This window comes from Cardiocondyla obscurior, linkage group LG12 (genome assembly GCF_019399895.1).
Source record: "Cardiocondyla obscurior isolate alpha-2009 linkage group LG12, Cobs3.1, whole genome shotgun sequence".
Taxonomy (NCBI): Eukaryota; Metazoa; Arthropoda; class Insecta; order Hymenoptera; family Formicidae; genus Cardiocondyla; species Cardiocondyla obscurior.
Window position 1 is genome coordinate 1,975,084 of NC_091875.1, and position 21,847 is coordinate 1,996,930.

The 21,847-nt window shown below is 45.8% G+C and overlaps 2 protein-coding genes across 4 annotated transcripts in view; one reads left to right on the forward strand and one right to left on the reverse strand.

Moving 5' to 3' along the window:
* Spg (dedicator of cytokinesis spg) overlaps positions 1 to 21,847 on the forward strand; it is a 44,981-nt gene that overhangs the window by 8,670 nt on the left and 14,464 nt on the right. The gene's annotated exons all lie outside the window — the stretch shown is intronic.
* Inx3 (innexin 3) lies at positions 2 to 19,955 on the reverse strand. Of its 2 annotated transcripts, XM_070664901.1 has the most exons (5): positions 18,229 to 19,955; positions 6,828 to 7,001; positions 3,961 to 4,382; positions 3,338 to 3,733; positions 2 to 2,942 (listed from the first exon to the last, which is right to left on the reverse strand). In XM_070664901.1, exons 2-5 carry the CDS (start codon positions 6,988 to 6,990, stop codon positions 2,742 to 2,744), a joined length of 1,182 nt encoding a protein of 393 aa, XP_070521002.1. In that variant the 5' UTR covers positions 6,991 to 7,001; positions 18,229 to 19,955; the 3' UTR covers positions 2 to 2,741. The 2 variants fall into 2 exon arrangements, with proteins under 2 accessions (XP_070521002.1, XP_070521001.1); XM_070664900.1 differs by lacking the exon at positions 18,229 to 19,955 and having other exon boundaries at positions 6,828 to 7,417.

Sequence of the window (21,847 nt, forward strand, 5' to 3'; positions counted from 1 at the left end):
GAAAATACACAAAACTATATATTTTCCATCTCTAGAATATCGTTCTTATTAAAAAGTAATTTTAATAATTGTGTTCCCAATTAAGTAAAACTAGAAATCTCTCGCGCGCAAAACTGTCTTTTGTACAATTGGGGAGGGAAAAAGCTAATCGGCGGTGAACACCTTCGGTCGCCGAAGAAAAGCAACATCGAAATTGATTCGCTCTCGCGCGACCACGCGCTAATTAAGTCCGCTCGCGCGCGACTGCCGCGTAAAAGCGAGTAATAGGCGATAACGGTTAGCAGAAATTTTCTTTTATTCCCTATCATTCTCTCTCATATTAATTGCTATAACGACGTTGCACATGTCGGCAGTCTTCCTCTCAAACACGTGTCGGAAAAGCGTTTCGCTTCTCCTGCAAAATATGCTAATGTAACCTTTTGTCTCGCTCTCTATACATATATGCACATATATAGAAGGCACATTTTACGAATAACTATTACACCAAACGATACCTTTCTCTCTCTATCTTTCGCTCTCACTTTCTCTCCCTCCCTTTCGCTCGTCTTAAACATCTATCTTAAGATATCACTCGCGATTGCCGGTAATTTCTAGCGGGATGCTGATATCGCAAAGGGGAAAAGGGTCGCAGCGTTACATTATTGTCATACATAGTCATTGTCGGCGGCGCTTATGTATTATCTACGCGGAACGAGAGGACGTGGAGAACGTATCCGAGCGTCGAGTCGAAAGTTTCTATTGTTTCTGTTAACGGAAAGAGGGATCACCGCGACAATTAATCGCGCGAAGTGGAGTCTACTCAAGAGACGGCAATATTATTCAGGGATGATATTATCGTTCTTTCGCGAACAAATTGAAGTAATCCCAATTGGGGTTAATGAAGTACTTAATTATAGCGTTAGAAACGAAGATCGTTACGTATCGCAAGACACAATACCGCGCTGTTATGTTATTATATAGAGATAGCTTATTTATACGTCTTAAACAAACCTTTCTTGCCTTATCTTGTAATTTTTTTTTTTTGCTTTTTTTCTTTTTTTCTTTTCTTTTTTAATAAATTTAAATCCTTTCTATTCTCGTTATCATTAACGTTCACGGTTTAGGAACTAATATTATATTTTATGACGTAAAATAATTTGCGATATCCCCTTGTCTTCGTTAATAATCGTGAATAATCTACGATATGCGGGTGTCGTGTTCGTTCGATCGGATACTAAGCTTCAAATAAATCGCAACTTGCGCTCGAAACCTTTTGAATATACAATATACATAATAATGATAAATATGTCCATACGACTCTCTGAAGAATTAAAGAGCTCGTTGTCGAGCGCGTGTTCCACTTGTTCTTTCTTTTAAATCTCTACGACTGTGACGAGATCGCGCGATATGATTTACTCGTCACAATCGACGAAGCAACGAGTAATTTTTTTTTTCTACGTTATTTCGAGAGTTGATCATTGCCACGCTGGCTAGCTAGTGTAAGCGATCTGCGGAGCATTGATTGCGAAAGCAAGTGTCGGAAGTAGTGCAGCGATACGTCGCTTCGATAGCTGCTTCTTCGAGTGCTGTTATGTCTCACGCGGTCGTCGCTCTTCAAGTTACCGCGAAATAAATTGGCATCGTTGAAGCGGACGATAAACAATCAGGACTCGATGCTAGAGCGTAGAATGTGACTCGCGCCGCTTGGAAGCTCGTTGCGACTCAACGATTGTAAACAATTACACGTGCACACGTCGTATTATCCGAGAATATAGCGCGCCTACATTAATATATTTGATAATCTAACATCGGTTCGTGCCGTCGCAGTCGATGGCGTGCCTTTTATTCCTTTAATGAGCAAATGAACATGTCGAAACGTAATGTGCTGTAATTCCCGTTACAATCTTCGGTGCGCCGCTCGAGCGAAAAGGTCTCTAAGGGAACTAAGCGATACAATGGAAATCTTAAAGCAATAATCGGCAAAAAGAAAAAAAAAAAAAGAACCTGACTCGCGCGCGATTTTACGCGTTCCAGCCTTCGCTTTCACGGCGCATGAAAATTCTCTTAACAATTGTCGCCTGATTAAAAAGACGACGAGAGGCTTAAACTTACGCTGTTTCTCTAATCCAAACTCGAGTATTAAAATTTAATAACGGTAAACGAACATCTCGAAGTAACAAAAGTTTCAACGAAGAACTTAACGAGATGGTTTCGCGCGTACTATTTTATTAACGCATTGTTTGGATTGCACTAGCGAAAATAACGGGACTTCCTAACGAATTTGCGTAATCTCGCTGAATCGGTAATACGATTAGAAAAAATAAGGATCGGAGCGTATATTTCGCAAAACACGCGCGGGGCGGTCTTGCCATTCAGGGATCCCTGATTAGAAGTCTCGCGGGGCACAAAACGTCAAGGACCGCTTCACGTTTTAACGAGCGCAGTAATGAGCGAAACAGCTCGTTGACAGGAGACAAGGATCAACGCTTTTTAATGCCGGCTACTCGAGCGAGGGCCGCAATGAACACAAGCCCCGATGGGCGGCAGAATGACGTCCGAGGAGAGGCGTCCGGTGTGCGTACAGTTTTACAAGTGCGCGTTGTAAGATAGTCGACGGCGCGGCACGAACCTGTCTCTTTATTGACACCGAGATGACGGCGAACCGCCCTCGATATTATCACAATACGAACAAGAAGAACGGGGGATGAGGGGGCAGTGGAGGGAAGCGATCGGCCGGGGCGCCGAGGCGCCTCTTCTCGCGTTTAAATCTCGGTGTCCTTGTACTTCTCGATCTCCGGGTATATCGGCATCTCGAGGGTGCTGGGCGCCGACGGGACCGACGTCGGCGACGCGTCGCTTCCGCTGCCGAACTGCAAGCGGCGGCACATCTCCTCCAGCACTTCGTTGAACGTCATGAGATTCAAGTTCTGGCCCAGTAGATGAAGCATCAGGAAGTCGCCCACCTGAAAAAAAATTCGATTTTCTCCGTCAAATTCTCCATCGCAACGAAACCGCCGTGTTAAGATATATAAAATTGCAATTCTGCTCAAGAGAAGACACTTTTCTAATTATATCACCCGCGGAGACTTCGTTTACCGTAGTTGCATTGTGCCGGCAGTTACAAAGTTCCCCCAACTTTCATCCGGGATCTTCTATTAAATTCTTAAGTGGATTATCGCGTTTATGATAATCGTTCGGTGGAGCGAAACTTTTCCAAGATACGCCTTAATGTTGGAACGAATAAATTTTGCAACTGGATGTATTATTCGGAGCTAGTTTTCCGTCGGGGATGTCTTTTGAAAATAAAAAAGAAAGCGTTTTCTTTACGATTAAAGTTACGACTAAGGCAAATATCTACCTGAGTTTTCCGGATGAGCACGTTAACCGAGCTCGGGGTGCCGAACTTGAAGCGCTTTTTGAGGATCGTCTCGCGCGTGCTGGGCATTAACACTATAGCCATGCTGTACAGCACCGCGAGCCCGGAGAAGACCGCCAGGATGATGAACCAGAACCACAGGAAGATGTAGATCTTCTCGTTGAGGATGTTTAGCGCGAGCACGCATAGCGCGTCCAACTTTTGGATCGTACCAGAGGCACCGAACTTGTGGAAAGTACACTTGGTCACGCGCGGGAACACCTCGATCATCGGGTCGGAACGTTGCTCTTGGTTCATGCCGCTGAACCTCAGCACATCCGTGCCGTAAGTAAGAAAAGCCCCGCCGAGGAAGGTGTCCACGAAGAATATGTTGCCGACCTGGAAACATTACATTATCTTAACGCGAGGGACTTGGCTCTGCTCTTCCTGCTCGTAAAACTATTTTAACATTCTGAGTCTTGGAATAATTTAAAGACCCTCTACGGTAATAAAATAAAAAATAAGCATAATTATATTTAAAAAAAAGAAAAAAATTAATTAAATAATAAATAAATATTCGAATTGTTGTAATATCGTTCCCAAGAAAGATTCTTCTTCGTACTTACGGTGTTAACAAAATTGAGGACCTCGCAGAAGAAATATCCGGCGGCGTAGCTGTTGTGCAGGTGCAAGGTTTCCACGAGGTACTGGACCAACCTCTCGGTCTTTGCCTGCCGGTCGGTCTTGGTCTCGATCATGGCGCCCCTCATGCCCTCTGATATCATTCGGATTTTACCTTCCTCCCACTGCTTCCACATCCAGTGCGGCATGTAGAAGAGCACGCCCTGGAAGAACAGCATGAACGGCACCCACTGATAGTACGAGTGGTATCGCTTTTCCCCGTAATCGCCACCTAGACCCGGATGGGCCACGTGGGTGCCCACGGGCTTCGCGATATTTTGCGGCAGCGTGAACGTGTACGTTATCCAGCAGTATGTGTTGATCACATGCCCAGAAGGCAGTTCCGACAGGCAGTTGATGGGATCGCCTGCAAAGGAAAGACAAACGATTACAGGCCGTTTTACGATCGCGATCGATGAAATCGATGATCTCTTCGTCCATTTACCGGTTGCATGCGTGGATTCGCATGAGAAACGACACGGCTCGAGCCTTAAATATCCAAATCCTACTTTATACGACTTTGGAATAAAATAATTTGTGCATTTACAATTTAATTTATGTTTCTAATTTAATCAATGCTTTCATTTTTTTTTTTTAATTTCTAATTTTACGCGTCCTATATTTTTTATCTATACGGATAATTTAACGTGCTTCTTGAAAAAAAATATTTCTTTTATAGAACATAAAGGTATAAGTAAAATTTTATTTTCCGCTTTTGGTATTCAAATAGAAATCGTTTAATTACATACGCCATAAAATAAATTACGTTCTTCTGAGACCTCGCGCACCTTTTTCGTGCGTTTATCATTTATCTCACAAACACTGAAGTTATCCTGCGGGATTGCCGTAATGCATGTTAATTCCCCGTGATTAGTGAACATCAGAGATGACACTATCGCGCTTGCAAAGATAATTCTTTTTATATGTCACACGTAACGCGTTACGAGTTATTATATGGATGCTGCGTAATTATCTGCACAAAGCTATTCTAGAGTATCAAATGTCTTAATTAATGTCTTGATAATGTGCTGATATCATATTCCTCCCAAGCATTCAATTCGCAATATGCAGTCTGCGTTTTATTCGCATTCAAATAGCATTATCGACTTTATTAACAATATTTGCGTATATTTTCTGCGCTATTGTTTACCCTCCTTATACAAAAACGAAGTAGTTAATTAATTCATGAAAAATTCAATTTAAGTAGTATTTGACGAAAAAATTTATGAGAAAAGTTGAATGTAGACACATTAATTTAATTAAAAAAAAAAAAAAGTTAGTGAAAGCTCGCTAAAGTCGTTTTGGATGCACTAGGAAAAATGTGTCGCTGCTTTCAGAAACGTGAATAGGGGCGAGGCGCATAGTCGGTATAAAGTAAACAGTTTTTTTTTTTTTCTTCTTCGAGATTTTTCATTTCGAGATTCAAGTCACATTTATGCCGTGCAACGCGAGCCTCACATGCGTGCCAGATGCTTCGCGTCGCAATTAACTTACGCAACAATTCGTCGTTTATTTAATCATCTCGTAGCGAGCGTGAATCTTGAGCTCGCAGAATCGTCGAAATGTCAAGTATCCTTCGCGGCTCGGAATATACATATACGGTGCCTCGTAACGAAGTTTTGTAAAATTGTTCAATTCACATGGAGGAACTTTGATAAGAATTATTACGGTGTAGGTGGTTGCAGACCATTAAGATACCGTAAGATTAAATTACTGCGAGCCTAGACGCTATTGTTTGCCTAGCGATTAAATTTCTAACTCCACACCGAGAGAAATTTATTACTTCTGGACCCAATCATAATTTTATTTAATATTTTTAGGGCAAAATATGATCGACTCGATTATATTGATAATTGATTCGCTGATGTTTAACGTTTGGAAATGTTACAAGATTACGGTCGGATCCGAAAGTAACTATATTTTTCACTCAGGGCACGGTGCCTTCGACAAAGTTCATTCGTTCCCGACGACAGTGCCAACGAGGAGCGGACGGGAACGTTCTTCTCCCGGTGTTACATGCACATGTAATCATTTACGGCATAATTGCCGGCCTCCCAACTGCCCTCGTCTCGCGTATAATCAAAGAGATCCACTCCTCATTAATCACATCGCGCGACTCGGCTTCGATTCGCTGACAACCATAATAAGAAACAGGCATACTGCGAGTACAGTATGATCGTTAGCGCGGCTTCTGATCAACTGTTCGTAGCACATTATTCTCGTCGCGTGCCGGTAGGGAAGAAAATTCGTATCGGGAAGCTCTGTCTCCGCGAACGTTGCTCGAGTTAGGCGTCGTCTCGTCTCTGCTAAAGTCCCTAATCACCGTCTGATTAGGTGGCGACTGGCTGCACTCGGCTTACGCTGCAAGTGGCCGCTGTTGATCTTTAACCCAGCGATGTCCCACATGGACAAATTAATGATTCTTATCCTGGACTGTCGTTTATTTTTAACCCGAGAATATCACAGCATTTAAACTTATAACTCTAAAATAACTCATTTATGACGTTACGGTAACCGAATACAAAATGTTCTCCACGTACGCACACCTACCGTTTCATCGCGATAAATTTTCCCTTTTTTTCTTTTTTTTTTTTTCGTATTACTTGATTTTATGTTCGAGCGAATCACCGAGATAGCGGTCTCACCTAATTCGTTCTGATGAATGTTGTCGGCGATAAGGATCGCAGGCAATCGCGGCGCGGGAAAATTTCCCAAGCGTACTTTTTATAGAAGCACTTTCAAGGATCTTTAGATCCGCCGAGGCGCGAGGCGTGCTTCGGCAGCGCGGTGGAAATTGAAAGACGGTCCTCACCTATCAAGTTATTGGCAGAGACGATGAGGCAGCAGAGGAACAGAATGGCCGACGTGATCCTGTAATGCATTCTGAAGACCATGTTGTCGATAATGGCCTTGTCGATCAGGTATCGCACCTTGACGAAGCCGGCGACCGCCGAGACCAAGCCAAACACCGCCATGCTCGTTTAATCTGCGAAAAGAAGAACCTTAATTTTATCATCATTAACAGAACGGCCAACGGCCGGGAATTAGTTGAAAACTACGCGAATACGATAATGCTTTTCGCTTCTCTCCTCCAGCTCCTAATTTTCCATTTTAGTAAGCGAGATTTTTTAATTAACTCTTTGTTAAAGCATCCCGCACGTAAAGCTAGCGTTTCCTTTTATTTTCATCCCGCGCGTTTGCTTTGACGTTCGGTTTGTAACAAGTGCCTCAATGCAGACTCCATTATTTGTAATAAAAAAAAAAGGGCCGTTAACTGTTGAAATTCACCTCAGCGAGAGAAAATGATAAAAACTCGACGTTACGTCGCGGTATTTTATATATCCGTAATTCTGAAAGAAGATGTTTAGTTTGTCCGTTTTATTTATTTTTATCACGACTCTTGAGCGCTGTATGTAGAAAGCGAACCTTCGAGTCGAAGATTTCTTGAACGAAAGTCTGTCTTCGGTTGACGAGCAATCAGATTATGTTCCCGTTATGCTTAATGAACGCCACGCAGCTGGCCGATCGCGATTAGAAGTGCGTTTCATTGAGTCAAACGCCAGCGAGGGGCAAGCGGCATTAACATTCTTATCTCGCAAGTCAGTAATTCATAATGATTTGCGCGAGCGTTGCTTAGGAAACGGAGGCCGCGTCGAGTTCCTTGCCAGCGACACGCGCCTAGATCACTTTGTAATTAATTCACCAATTAATCGCGGTAGTAAACAGTAGGTACACCAGAGCAAACTACATTCCACAGTAGTCGACTGTCTATCTTGTCCTGAAAGATCAGAGGAAACTCGGTGACGACCCGCTCGATCGCGCTGTTTGAAAATTAATTGAATCGATCGAAAAGACACCCTTTCATTTGGACAATTAGAAAGAAAAAAAAAAAAGTTTACAAAAGACTTCAGTTTAACGAGTCAGCGGTTCTCGCGATCTTCCCTTTCACGCGCGAACTCTGGACGCGACGAACATCGCTCATCCATTCACGACGACTAGTTCCTTCGGCGCCGTCACTCTCGGCGAACAAAAGCAGAAGCTCTTCGTCGCGCTTTTATTCGACAGAATTGTAACGCGGGATTACGATCCGCGCTGTTTTTTTTTTTCCCCGTGTCGGCTCTTTCGAAAAGCCACGGAACCGTCGACGAGAAAGGATCCCTCTCGCCCCCAACGTCGCGCGCGCGACCGGAAATGGCAGATGTGTATGAGAAGATCGATACACCGAGAACGGACGGGAGCCAAGGGTGAGAGTAACCCGTCCTAAGCGCCACACACCTCGATCCGTGAATTGTCTCGTCGGGAAACAAAAGCTCGACGCGACCGGAATGCCCAGGTTACCACCCTCTCGTCGCTGGCTTCGGTTTCTGCGGAATGACACGTGCTCGTTCTCGCAAAGCGTCGCCTAAACGGACGTTTTTGCACAAGTTACTGTGCGGTGACAAAGCCCACACTCTTCACGCGCGGAAACCGAGCGATTTTGAGTTAACTCTTTCGCGTTCCTGGATTTTTCAGCCTTTTCTTGAAGATTTTTTTTTTTTATTAAAAGAAGAAAAATGTCACGTTATCAACGTCGCTGTTTGTTGGAAAAGAAAAATTAGAGCACCGACACTTAACGATTTTTAAATGCCTCCAGGTTTTTATGAGCGACGAGTCAATGAGGACTTAAAACTGTTATCTTTTAAGAAAGAAGTTAACCGGCGAGGACGGCTCGTAATTTTATCTCGAGATATTCCACCTTTGCGGTTATACCTCCTCGCTTTTCGGCGTAATCGCGCGGGATTAAAATGGAAACGGTAGAGCTAGGCCTTGCCCGACTTGCGTTAATAGCCGCGCATCTAAAGAACACGCTCGTTATTCCGCGGTCACGAGAAGTATATTCTCGTTAACGCGTGACGTAATGATTAATTAATCCCACGGGCGTGCACAAAGGATGGAAGCGCGTTCAATAAAGCACGCTCGGCGTTCTCCAGTTATTATTTCACGGTGCAAAGATGTCGCGGATAATTAAAACATAAATTAATATTACTACGCAGCAAAGTAAACTCCAAACGCGCTGTAGCTGTAAAATTTAAACGCAGCTTCTTGGAGCAATAATTTCGGAATATTTTTCTTCGCTATAATTTTTTTTTTTTTTTCCCCCGTGCGCAGAAACATGTCCTAATTAAGTCGCGAATACTTGTTCTCCTTTACGAAGGCATTTCGAGCGATGGAGCATTCTCAATAAAACTCAAGGGCGAGTCGCGATCAACGAGGCTCTCCCATTCCGCCTCCAGAATTTTATTACTTAATTAATTGACAGTCTGGATGCCGCGGCGAGAAATCGGCCCGCATGAATATTCAGAATCTTTTGGAGAACGCCGTGCGCCAGAAGTCCTGGGGATCGCGAACTTTGCTGGACTTTGCCGCTTTGCTCGCAGGTGCCGAACCCCGTACACGTGCGTGGTATGCGGGAAATTTCTCACCGTAAACCGATTTGCCGAGTGCTGCTTGCGAATATTGATTTCAGATTGAATTTCGCGTATGAAAAATTAATTATTTACGTTCAATATAATTCTTTTTTTTTTTTTTTTTTAATTAATGCATGCTTTGAGATATCAATCATATAAAATCTTACAAATATAAATATTATTTAAATATTAAAAATAAAAATAAAAATATGGGCAGTTGCACGTGCGGGTTTTTTTTTATTTTTTTTTTTCCAGAAGCTTTTCGCGAGGTAAAATAATTTCGTGGAATTAACGTGACTTAATTGTCCCGCGATCGCGCCTTCGATGAAGAGCACGGTACGCCGTGCGTGATAGGAGTCGTGAGAAAATGTAACGTTTCATACGTTTTATACCGCGTTTTCTTGGAGGCATACGAATTGTCGAATGCCCTCGTATTCCTTGTGACGCCCGTGGCGAGGGAGCCGGCCAAGTTAAACTAGTTGCCGCTGGTTTCTCGGATAGAGTGGGGTATAACTACGTGAAGTGAACGACAACGACGACGTCGACGAGAAAGGCCGATACCCTTTTACACATGCTCATGCCTTGATTAATCACATTTCTCGGACTTCCAGACGCGACATTCGATCAAGCGACGAATTAATCACTATTTAGGAATCAACAGATTTCACAATTTCACGAAAAAATAAGGGAAAACAACAAGCGACCATAAAAAAAAAAAAAAAATTATTATTAATTTTTATGCCGTTAATTTATTTTTTACTTTTCGCGTTATTTCAATTTACCGTTGGTTCATGTCCAATTTATTATTCATTACGCATGTCGTTCACTGATTTAATTATAAAACGCACACGTTTCTATCGAAACGTCGCGGCCATAAAACCATTTCGATTTTATTCCTCTCGTTGAAATTTTTCTTTTTTTTTGAAAACGCGATTTTTCCGACATCGCGCAATCGCAGGCACACACACGATGAAAAGAGGTGTTCCGTCGACCGCGGCGATAAATTCCCGCGAGCACGAAGTAGAATTCCGTCGTCGTCGTCGCTTCTGTTCACGACCGAACTTTTTGGTTACTAAATCAAAGCGAGTTTCCACGGGCGTTGTTCAACTCGAGGAGATAAAAATGCATAATGCCAAACGTAGCTTCGTATCTCTTTCCTCTCCCGTCATCTCGGTGTCCAAAAACACCGCATCACTTGTGTGCTCAAGCTCGGCGTAAGTCGCGTGTCGTTATTTCGAAGCTGCTCATCCTTCTTATTATTTTCAACGCTAGCCACCGCGATGCCATAATAATTCTCAGTATCAAATTTTCCCCGCGCAAATAACCCATTGAACGTTAAACGTTAATTATAAACGAGGGAAAGTTAGAGGTAACGAAGTTCATCGCGAATCCGCCGGCGGTTTCTTCTCACGATCCCCCGGTGCCGCCGCGGCTCGATCTCGTACGAATTGTCCGTATCGGGTTACGGATGCAGAAAACAGGTTTGGGATCGCGGCGGCGGCGGCTGCGAGATCGCCGCCGCCGCCGACGCGCCGGATTCGAGTTGCTAATACACGATCGAGAAAAAAATGGAGAGCCTTTGTCCGCGACGGATCCGGGACACCGGTTTCGTTCGCGGTGCCGCCTGCGGTTTGTGCGAAACGAGGGGGGAAAAAAAAGGAGGAAAGGGGGAGGGCCAGGTGAAAAGACGCGAGAAAAGATATCTCCAGCTACTTCTGGGCATGCAAACGAACGCCGTGACGTTGCAACGTCGGTGCACTCGGTGTATAATTAATTAATGCAATTTCTGCGAGCGATTAATTAACAAGGGAAACGCGAATTGTTGATCTTGGAACTTTCCTGCCGATATTGAATCGTAACTTTGTTCCGCCGCCCATTTCGTATTTATACTTTCATGCTCCCCCGTTTGCCTTCGCAGTTTCCGAGGAATATTCGATGCACGCGGCGCTGATAATAATTCGGGAAAGATTCAATAAATTTTGTTTTTTCTTTCTCTTCCTATATTATTTTTTTCCTTTTACCGAGCGATATTAAGAAGACGGGATTTAAGAGGAATAAATTCATAAATTCACTTTGCAATGCTAAAGCGACGCGCTTATGCGAGTCCGGTGACGGATGACGAACGCGTAATGAATAAGTCAAACATCGGAAGATTTCTTTGAGAGAGGATCGAGGGGGACCGAGCAAATCCGGGCTTTACGTAGCCAGAAACGGAGAAGCGCGGTACAGTGCCATGTCTATTCAGCGGTTTAACAGGTAATATGAGAGTGATTTATGCGTGCCGGTTGCGCCGGCATGATATGGAAACTGGAGCGATTTGTAGGTCGAAACAAGCGATCGCCGTGGTAACATTGATTTACGCACACATGTGAGGACTAATAACAGCTGCTAATGCAACGACGGGAAGAGAGGGGCGAGGGACGGAGAGAAACGGTACCGAACGCGTGTGTAATCGAGATGTGATTTATGTACTCGTGCGTTATTTACCGATATGGGGATCACTCGAAACGCGGACTCGATTCACTTGCGTTACTGCATTCGAAAGCCGGGAACGTAAATCGGATCGCGCTCTGATCCAATAGCATCGATATATCGATTCCTCATCCGCGGTTCGGAGCCCGACGACGCGCGAGCTGACGCGCCAATTAATTAAATTAGCGTTATCGCCGCGCTCTCGTTCGAGTTACGTCACCATTTGGAAAATTGCATTATTACTCGTGACGCGTTTATTTATTGCACGACACGTGGAAGGAATGCTTGAACCGTTCGCCGTGAATGACGTATGTGTCGGTGAGAAACGTGATTCAAGGGAGACTTCTCGTAATCACGTTGAGTCGCCGCCGAGGACTTTCCTCCGTGAATCACATTTCTTTCCGGATGCGGGTTGGAATTTTGCAGAACCAGGCGCGAATACGTGATATTAACTCTCGCTGAAAGTCCTCGCCGACAAGCCCGACGTGTAATAATAATTTCTGTAAGTATTTCGTTTATCTGCTTGTAGCTTTAATTAATTTTTTTAAGTAATTACGGCGAGGTGCAGCGCGAGATTATTGCATAAAAAAAAAAAAATAAAAAATAAAAAAAAAATAAAAAAGTAAAAAATTAAAAAATAAAAAGAAACGAATCTCTCGGGGCTTTAACCCGCAGCTTCCGATTCCGTCGACCAGCTCGATAGCCGCGGCAAAGTGATAGTTCGCGATCGCGCGTATGAATTAACAGCACGCTTGGCCGTGGATAAACGGTCGCCCTCGACAGTGAGCGAATTAGCGCAACGTGCCGTAAATTATTGTATCAACGACCACTCGCCGCGATCAAGATACGAGTTTTATAATCACCGTTCAAGTAATTGTGTGTGTCTCCGCGTGTCACGGGGAGGGAACACACGTACCGCTCCTGCGGTTATTCACGTGCGACGATCTCGCGAAAGTATCAGGCCGGTCGGCGTAATCTGCGTGTCGAATCGAACCTGCTTGTCACTTCGCGTTTACACGCTGATAGAGGCTCGTTTCCTCGAACCCTACACTCGCGCGAAGAAAGGTATCCGAGAGAAAGAGCACGGTCACTTGGACCGAGCCATAAATTTACGAGGATTCCGACGATGAATACAATCGGGTTTATCGTGCTCGTTTTCCCCCGCGATTTTTCGGCCGATAAACTCCCTCGGTTTCATCCGAGCTGCTACATTCGTGAAAAATTTATCGCGTTTCTATCAGCGTCGGGTATCACGTAGCGAGCGTTGATCGATGAAGGCGCGTCCGCGAAGAACGTTCGACGTGCACGAATAACACGGCAAGCGCGGTGGAATTACGGTGATCGCCGCTACTTGGCGAATTCCTAATAAAGCAATGACCGAGTGAGCCCCGCGCAATTACGACGTAATGCAAGGGAATCGCGCGAGCCACGGCTACCATATATGCGGCGTATACCTCGCAGATGGTTTATTTTATTCGTCACGCGACTTCGAGCCGGCGGCTAATTGCGATAAGCCGCAAACGCGTCTGAAATTCCATCGCGCCCGACGGATTTTCGATACCGGAATAAAGGGATTTTTCGTAAGCGAGGACTTACAGGCACGCGGAACAAGCTTTTCCTTCGGTCGTCCGCGGCGAAAGGACGAGTCTCGACTTCATCGCGTGAGTGGAAAGGGAATTTACAGTTACGTGTCTCGCGAACCCAGCTCTACGATGTCTTACCTGCCGGAGTCTCTATCTCGGCACGAGCACAAACGAAATACTTAGACGTGCGAATAAAATTTTCAGCGACCTTCTCCGGAGAAAGGGAGACGGTCCATCAGTCCCAGAGCCCCCGGACTACGTCGGGCGTCTCAATAATAAATATTCCCATACGAAAACGATAGGATCGCGAAACGCACCGTTTCGATCGACAATTCCCATGGCGGAGAGCTGCGCGGTTTTTTTTTTCCCCCGTAAAATCGTAACGAGGTTTCGTCGTCAATGGCACATCTCGCTTATCCTTCGTCTTTTCATTTGAGAGCTCAAAGGGCCGCGAGCGCGGCTTTTTCCGTTCTCGCTTACAAAAGCGCGGCTCTTTTTACGGGATTAGGTTCTCCCATCTCGCGAAGGTCCGCTTTTCGCGAGGTGGCAGTCCCGGGAAGTAGCTTAGGGTCGTCGAGGAGTGCACCGACGCCGATGCTAAAGGGCGCACGTGGGAAAAGCGCCGTTTCATTCTCGACTTTTGAGCCCGCCGCTTCGCGATGGCAGGCGATGCCGATCGTAATCGCGGCGGGATATCGTCCTGTCGATCGCGTCGAACGATACGGCAATACAATGCGTGGTCGAGGAGTGAAGGGGTAATTTTGTTCGCCACGAACACCGGGTGAAAGGCCTGTACGCGGCCGATATCCGCGAAATAATATTTTCCCGCCGAGCTTTTTCGCGAAACCGTTTCCACCGCAGGCGAATTCCTCCTCTCGCGGCCGCGCGGATGACGCGGAGATTGCGAGTCCGCGATAATTGCACACGATAAATGGAGAACGAGGCCGTACGAATTATGTTAATTATTGTGCAGCCAAATTGTCCTTTTCGCGGCTACGTAATACGCGATAAATTCTGGCTTTCGTAGCGACACGCAATTAAAACTACCTGAAATATCAAACGGGATAATACTTATATATTTAATTATTATTATATCGAGAATTAATGTCGCAGAACGTCTTATTTTATTTAGATTATTAACTGTGTGCACGTAACATTTTTTTTTATATTAATAATGATAACATCTTCGCGGAAAATAATTTTTTTACGAAATCACGCTGCGATTACAAAGCTCGGCTCGCGATTTTTAGCGAGACACCTTCGGTGCACGCACATTGTGCTCTCGTGCCTTCTCTCAACTCCGGACACGAACGTCATTCTCCACGTCGGCGGGCATCATCGCGTTAATATTTCATCCCGCCTAGGCATAAGTACGAGCGCTACGCTTTACTGACACACACGCTCGATAGGCACGTCGCGCACATCGATTCGCTCGCGCGCGGGATGCGAAAAATGAATGAAGACGGCTCGAGGAGGAGGTTAACAGCCTCTCTCACGTGTCCCGAGATCGTGGGAAGCCTGAGACGATGCAAGGGCGATAAATAAGTTGGACGCGATGGTAGCTAATTAGTCCCGTCATCCTGCGTTTACAATATTTTATAATACTTCATAATAAATCACATAATACATCACAATAAATTCCGTAAAAGCTTGACGACCGTCGGCGCAGATCTGCCGTTGACATTTTTCAAGACTTTTCCTAATTTTTGCCCGCCGTTTCCTTCGCTTCATCCGCGAACTAATTTCATTTTTTTTTTTTTTTTAATATGTTTCGCGCGGCAGAAATTAATTGCGCCCGATAGCTGCGAGGCAATTTTGCCGATGGATCACTATTTTCAAACACGGTGGTTTTCAATATTCACAGTGATTTACGATTCGGCGGGGACGGGGGTCCATTCTTGCGTTCTTTCGAGAACCTTGAAAGTGACGGGCGTTGAGAAATCGGCCGCGGCAGGCTGTCTTTAGTTCTACAGATGTCGAGAGATTCGACGTCAGCGGTAGTTTTTCTCGTGCGAGTGACTCGGAAGATTAGAGACGGACTATTGTTTTCTCACGGTCAACACTGATTAGCGTTCGAATTACAGTATTTTATTTTCCTTGCCGTTCGGTTCCGCAGATAACGATGTATCTCAGCTATTTCGAATTATCGAACACAACTCGATATAAGAATTCAAATCTGTTAACTCCAGAAAAAAAAAAAAGGAAAAAAAATCGAAGTAATTGAAATTTAATGTAACTTTAATGTGCACTTGGACACAAAAAATGTTTCATTCTCACTTTATTCTGTTACTTTTTCTTTTTTTTTTTTCCCGAGTGTTTACCTGTGTCTTTTTGTCGTTTACCTGCCGCGTTTTACCTCGATACTCAAAGGGTCCTCGTAATTTTTCATATCGGCTCCTTGAGAGGCCTGGGAGATAATTTCTCTCTGCAAGAGCCTGCTCTTTTACGGTATTTACGCAGTCATTTCTAACGCAAAGAGGCGGAGAACTCTGACATCCTAACGAAACGCGAAGGCGCGATATAACGCTGTGCACACATATCTATATATTCCCTGGTTAGGCAAGGTCTTCTCTTGATGGTTCGTATTTTTTTCTTTTACTGCCTTATCTCGGCAGGAAACTGAAACATGGCCTTATCTACCGCGCCAGGATCACGCGTACTGTCGAAGCTATCAGAAACAATGAAACGAGGAAGCGTTATGAGAACTACGACATTTTCTTAGCATCTCGTAAAAGTCTGTGAAACGGGTAAAAATAAAAGTGTATCACGTAAAAAAAAAAAAAAAAAAAGTCAACGCGATGAATACGTTCATCTCTGTCGGCGTCGGTAATTAATTATTTTAATTATGGAAAATTAATTCTCGTTTAAATATATATTTATATTATACTCCAATTATTATTACGATTTATTGATGAACAAATTTCTTTCACGTTTTTCAACCCTCATTTTTTTGTCGCGCTTTATCTTTGCATCTGTCGCGTTTCACTTTCGCGTATTTCTCACGTGGGTGATCTATCGATCGCGTGTGCGTAGACGGTTTTTTTTTTTTTCTTTTTTTTTTCTTTTTCCTTCTTTTCTTTGCCGATCGCGCACGGGTCGCTCCCGCTCGAGCGGAACACAAGTAGCCGCGAGAAAGCGAAGTCGCCGAGAAATAAGTGAAGTCCGCTTTTGCTCTCGTCGAGTTGTGCTCGACCAAAAGTGCCTACTGTGCGTGCAAGGGCCTGCCGATTTCCGGGAAAAAAAAACTTGGCTGCCCTTCCCCGAGGCAAAGGCGCTTTGACAATGGCTCCAAAGTTTGACCTGTCCCGCATTCCTTTGCCAGCCGTTAATACCCGGTCAACTTAACTGAAATATTCTTCCTTTCTTTTTTTTTTTTTTTTCTTGCAGCAAGACGACAATGCTTTAGAGAACAACCATTGCGCTCGGATTCTTACAACACGTGATTAACTGACGCGATTCGAAAACTAGGAATCTAACAATTTACCGTCGAGGTCGCGTGTTTTAGTGTCGGAAATAAACAATTCTGAGAAGCTTGCATGATATTTCGCCGCGCCGGTTGGGCGAAAAAAACGAAACGCTGACTTGGAGAAGAATCGGTAGAACGATATCAAATAAACGCGAGCGTTCGGTGCCACGTAACGAAGCGCGCTTCGTTACGCAGGTAACAGGAATCGTGTGCACGCGGTGAAAGAGATTACTCACTCGAGGTTTATGCGAGCCGATATCGGATCGGCTCCGGCGATCGTACGGCCTATCCGGAGTCGGCTGCTTTGCCAATTGAGGTCGATTAAACGCGCGGCTGCCGAGGAAGACACGCGTACATCTCGGTCGCGTTCGTTGAAGCTGTGCCTGCCGAGAAACGATCGAAGGCGCAGCAGCTCTCTGCAATCGCAGAGATCCGCGGCTAGAAACAAACGCGAACCAGCGCGAATAAATTAATGACTTATACGGACGTCTCATTTTTCTTTTCTTTTTTTTATCTCTCTTTCTCTCTCTCTCTCTCTCTTTTTTTTTCTTCTGAGAAGAAGAAGCTCGTTAAATCCCCCCAGACTTCGAAGATCAAGGATCAAGCCAATCGGATTTGATTTCAATCCATTTCCGTCGATTCTCACCGAATCCTAATCTTCCAACTAGTAATCCTTGATCTTCCGATACTGATTTAACGCTCGCGATCATTCGTCTTCGTTAGCTAGCTTTCCTTTCCTTTATTCTTCCTTTTTTTATTCACTGGATTCATCTCGCAACTGAATCCCTCGGCTAAATCAAGCGAACAAACAGCGCGAGCGGTGTTGCAAATTTCATTTTCGACGGCACGTTTTCGAGAGCGGTTTCCCGGTCGAATTCAATTTTCCGAGATTCCGCGGCAGGTCGTGACGCGAAAGATCCCGCACTCCTTCACTGGAAGTCTCCAGCCTCGGCTCCGAAAGAAGGAAAAAGAAAAAGAGTCACCCTCTCGGTATTCTCCTGCAAGACGCGTTCCAATAATCGAAGAAGCCGCGAGTTAACGATTGTCCGGCTGCGTTTTGTTCGCGGTATCGAAGCACTATCGAAATACGCCGATCGAAAATCTGCGATCTTCATCCCCGAAGAGCACGGTTCTTTAATCTCCGCGTCCCCTGCCCCTTGCTTATCGACCGCGCGAAATTCGGCGGACCACCTGGCGCTTCCCCGTCCCCCTTTTTTTTTTTTTTTTTTTTTTGTCAGACAATACCTTCCGCTCGTGGTGAAACGTGGAGGATCCCTCGTCGATAAACGTAGCCCGACGCTCGTGTACCCTTCGACCTCGTGCGCTCGCTGTCGGTGTCGCGACTAAACGCCGCCCTTCGGATTTTCGGTTTTGGGACCGGCCGTGGGACCCGAAGCTGCGCGTAGGGGCGACGCGCTGATTCGGTCTTCAGGAACTCGCCGGGTCGTCTCTTCTCCCGCGGGAGAGACGAGCAGCTCTCTTTCTCTCTCTCTTTCTCTGTCTTTCCTCGAGCGATCGATCGATTGATCGATCCTCGAAAACTGCCGAGGTTTTTCCTCCCCCGAAACGTGAGGCGCGAGGGCGGGACACCAAATATGCGCACTTGCGAAACCCGGCGCGAGACGCTCTTCCCGAACGGACGCGTTCTCTTCTCTCCTCTCCTTCGCTTCCTTTCTCTCGCGACGCACGAGCCTGAACTAGACGCGGCGACGCACACAACTGGGCCCGGAAAACTACTGACGCGAATGGTGAACCGCTCGCTCAGGGCCCCTCCACTCCGCCATTTTGCTCCCTGACCGGGAGCTCGGTTGGCGAAGAGAAGGGAAGTGCCAGGTGCGTACTGCGTTTGCCTGTTCGGCATCGCACGCTTTCGAAATTTTCGATGTAGTCTTTTTTTTTTTTTTCCTGCGCGTTTAGGATTGTACAGTACTCGACGCGATATTAAAAAAAAATAAATAAATATCTAGCGAGAACGCAACGAAGACTCGAACTTTTAGGCGATGCGAAGTCTGCGAACGACGGCTGGATGAATGAACGTTAATATCGCGGCCGCGCCTTGCTCGTTTCAGTGACTTTCGCGTCGGAAATACGAAAATGTCGAAACGCTCGCGGAACCACCGGGATTTGCATGCCTCACGAGCGAGCGAGACGGCGGCGAGATACACCTTGAAGTAGTGAGTCGCGGAAATGCAGCCAGACTCGCTCGGTAGCCTCCGTTTCCCCCCTTGCCGTTCCGAAATAATAATCCGTCTCGCCGCGCTTCCTGCCGTCTCCGAGAAATTCAGCGAGGCGCGAATTAACTCGTCGGCACTGCAGCGTTCCTCGCCGATCTCTCCTCCCCGGTCCAGAGACGAAAAAAGGGCTCTTTATTAAACGCGCCGGTCCTTTACCCTCCGACACGAATCAGATAAATAAATCACAATAAGTTAACAAAAAAAAAAAAAAAAAAAAAAGAGAGAAAGAGAGAGAAAAAAAGATCAGAATTTAATTTTTCTATAATTACAATTAATGAGTAATTCCTTTCATTACGCCACCGTTTCGTCGTCTCGGCGACTCTTTCTTTCCATCTTCGGCGGTCCCCCTGTCCCCTCGAAATTCCGGGGACCATCCTCGGCAGAAGCTCCTGCCGTGCCAATAAAAGGATACCGTTTTCGCGACGAGCGGTCGCAAGGAGTTCAAGGACCAAAGGAACCCACCACTCGCGCGCCCGGCGGACTCCCTCGGTGGACCCCCGGATACGTTCACGCATTGTGTGAACTCACCTTTGCTTTCTCGACCTTTATCCCGCGTGTCTGCGGCCGCAGCATCTCGGCTGCAGCGAGATGAGCAAATATCCTGGGCCCCCTCCTCTCTCCCCACCCCCTCATCTTTCTCTTCGTCTTCGTTTCGTTCCCTTTTCCTTTCTCGTGTTCAGCTGTTCACCCTCGCGCGCCTCTTCTCCATCGCTCCAGATGAGGCCCAAGGTTTTCAGCTCGGTGAATACGCGGTAACTATGCCGGGAACCTGTTCCCGCCTCCTCCCTCGCGACCCCTCGCTTCCTCCCCCCCTCCCCTCGTGCTTAAGGGGGGTCGGTTCCGAGCTCTTTAAAGGTTGCGTTTGTACATTTCCTCCCGGTGCCTTTTCGCCGGCCCTCCCCGCCCCCACCCTCCCCGCGTTTATTATTATCGTTGTTATCGCGCGGCGCTACCATTAACGATGTAATCGCCATTAGATGCAATTAAGATTGCGCTGCCACCGCTCCTTCTCGCGGATGTCGCCGTTTGAAGAAGACGTACGCTTTCTCGAGGCGTCCGTCCGTTTTAATGGGACGTGCGTTTCACGGTGCGTCTAATGATTTCGTTTGCTGCGTTTGCGTCCGTCGGCAGGATCGAAATACTTATCAATTGTTTCGTTTGCATCTCTTATCTTGTGCGTTTTCCGCTTCGCCGCCGACAAGAGCTGTCATTTTTTTTTTTTTTTTTTTTTTTTTTAAATTGAAAGGCCTGCGTGAATTGTCTACGCGGGTTCTTACTCTCGATTGAGTTCACCTTTGACTGCCGTGACTCATACTCAAAAATTCCTGAAATCTCTAACGTTCTTCAGGTATCTTGACTTATAAGTCGCCCGCCGGGTCTCGACGTATTTCGCCATAGAAAAGCCATGAGAATTACAATGCTGGGTTCAGTCTGGAAACTTTGGTACCGTATATATTTTTCTTACGAAGTGACAAAGTACGAGATGGAGAAATACATTTAAAATCAACCATTTATTTTTAACCTTTGATCATTGTTATTGCGGATAATTGGGTCAATCAGGCGATCAATTGCGCCAATTTTTTTTTTCTTAATTAGAATTTCTAATTTAATTTATTATTAAAAAATGTTTTAGCTCAGTCAGTTATTAAAAAAAAATTTCTAATTCAATCAATTATTTTTTTTTCTCTCGTACCTTGATATAAATTAATTTGAGTGACAGATTTAATGCCGCGATTGGATTGATTCTAGTCTCGCGCGGTCTTGTTGCGGACGGCATTTCGACGGGAGGTCTCGATTGAGTAGGGAGATTTGTGTGATTGCCGACGAGCCCGCGAAGGACATCGTTATCAGCGTGTCCCATGAGCGGAGTACATTCGATCCGCACCTAATTGCCGGTTGGCCGCACGTCGCAGTTAAGTTACATCTCCCGTTAACGGCGTCGAACTACGGCGACGGCGGTAACATTCATTACCCACGTCTGGCGGCAATTATTATTATTTCTAATGAGCGCGTGTGCCTCGCGGCCGAGCGGAATGGAGGCTAGGGGATCTTCCCGTTTCAAGCCTCCGTCCGTTCGTCTTTGTCCCTCGATTCTTTTCGTAGCCCCTTGACTTTTCCGCCGCCTCCAGCCGCCACCTCGGAGTTCCTGGAACTTCGGGAACACTTTTAAGACTTTCCAATCCCGCGAAAACTTCCCCCGCGAGTAAGAATGTAAAATCGTCGCGCCGACAGACGTCGAACGATCGTCGTTAGGATTGTATATTATATTTATTTTTTATTTAAAATTTTATTGCAAAGAGTATAAAAATGTGCCTCCGATTGCTTTATGATACCGCGCCGTTTGCCGTCTGCGAAGCAAGTTGTACAACATCGCCGTAAGATCTACCCTTTCCTTCCGCCGCGACCTCAGCGTAGCACGGAGTCTTCGTCGAGACCTACCGCGATACTTGTAGGGCCCTGAAGGGGAACGGAGGAAAGGACTCCGTGGAGAGTTCCACGGCTACCGAGTCGGGCGAGGGAAATTAATGAATGGCGGCGATCTCGTCGGCGTTAATAAGCGTGCACCTGGGAGCGGAAATCGTTGCGCTAAGAGGGGAGGGCCCTTTCCTGTCCTTACCAGAACCTCGCGT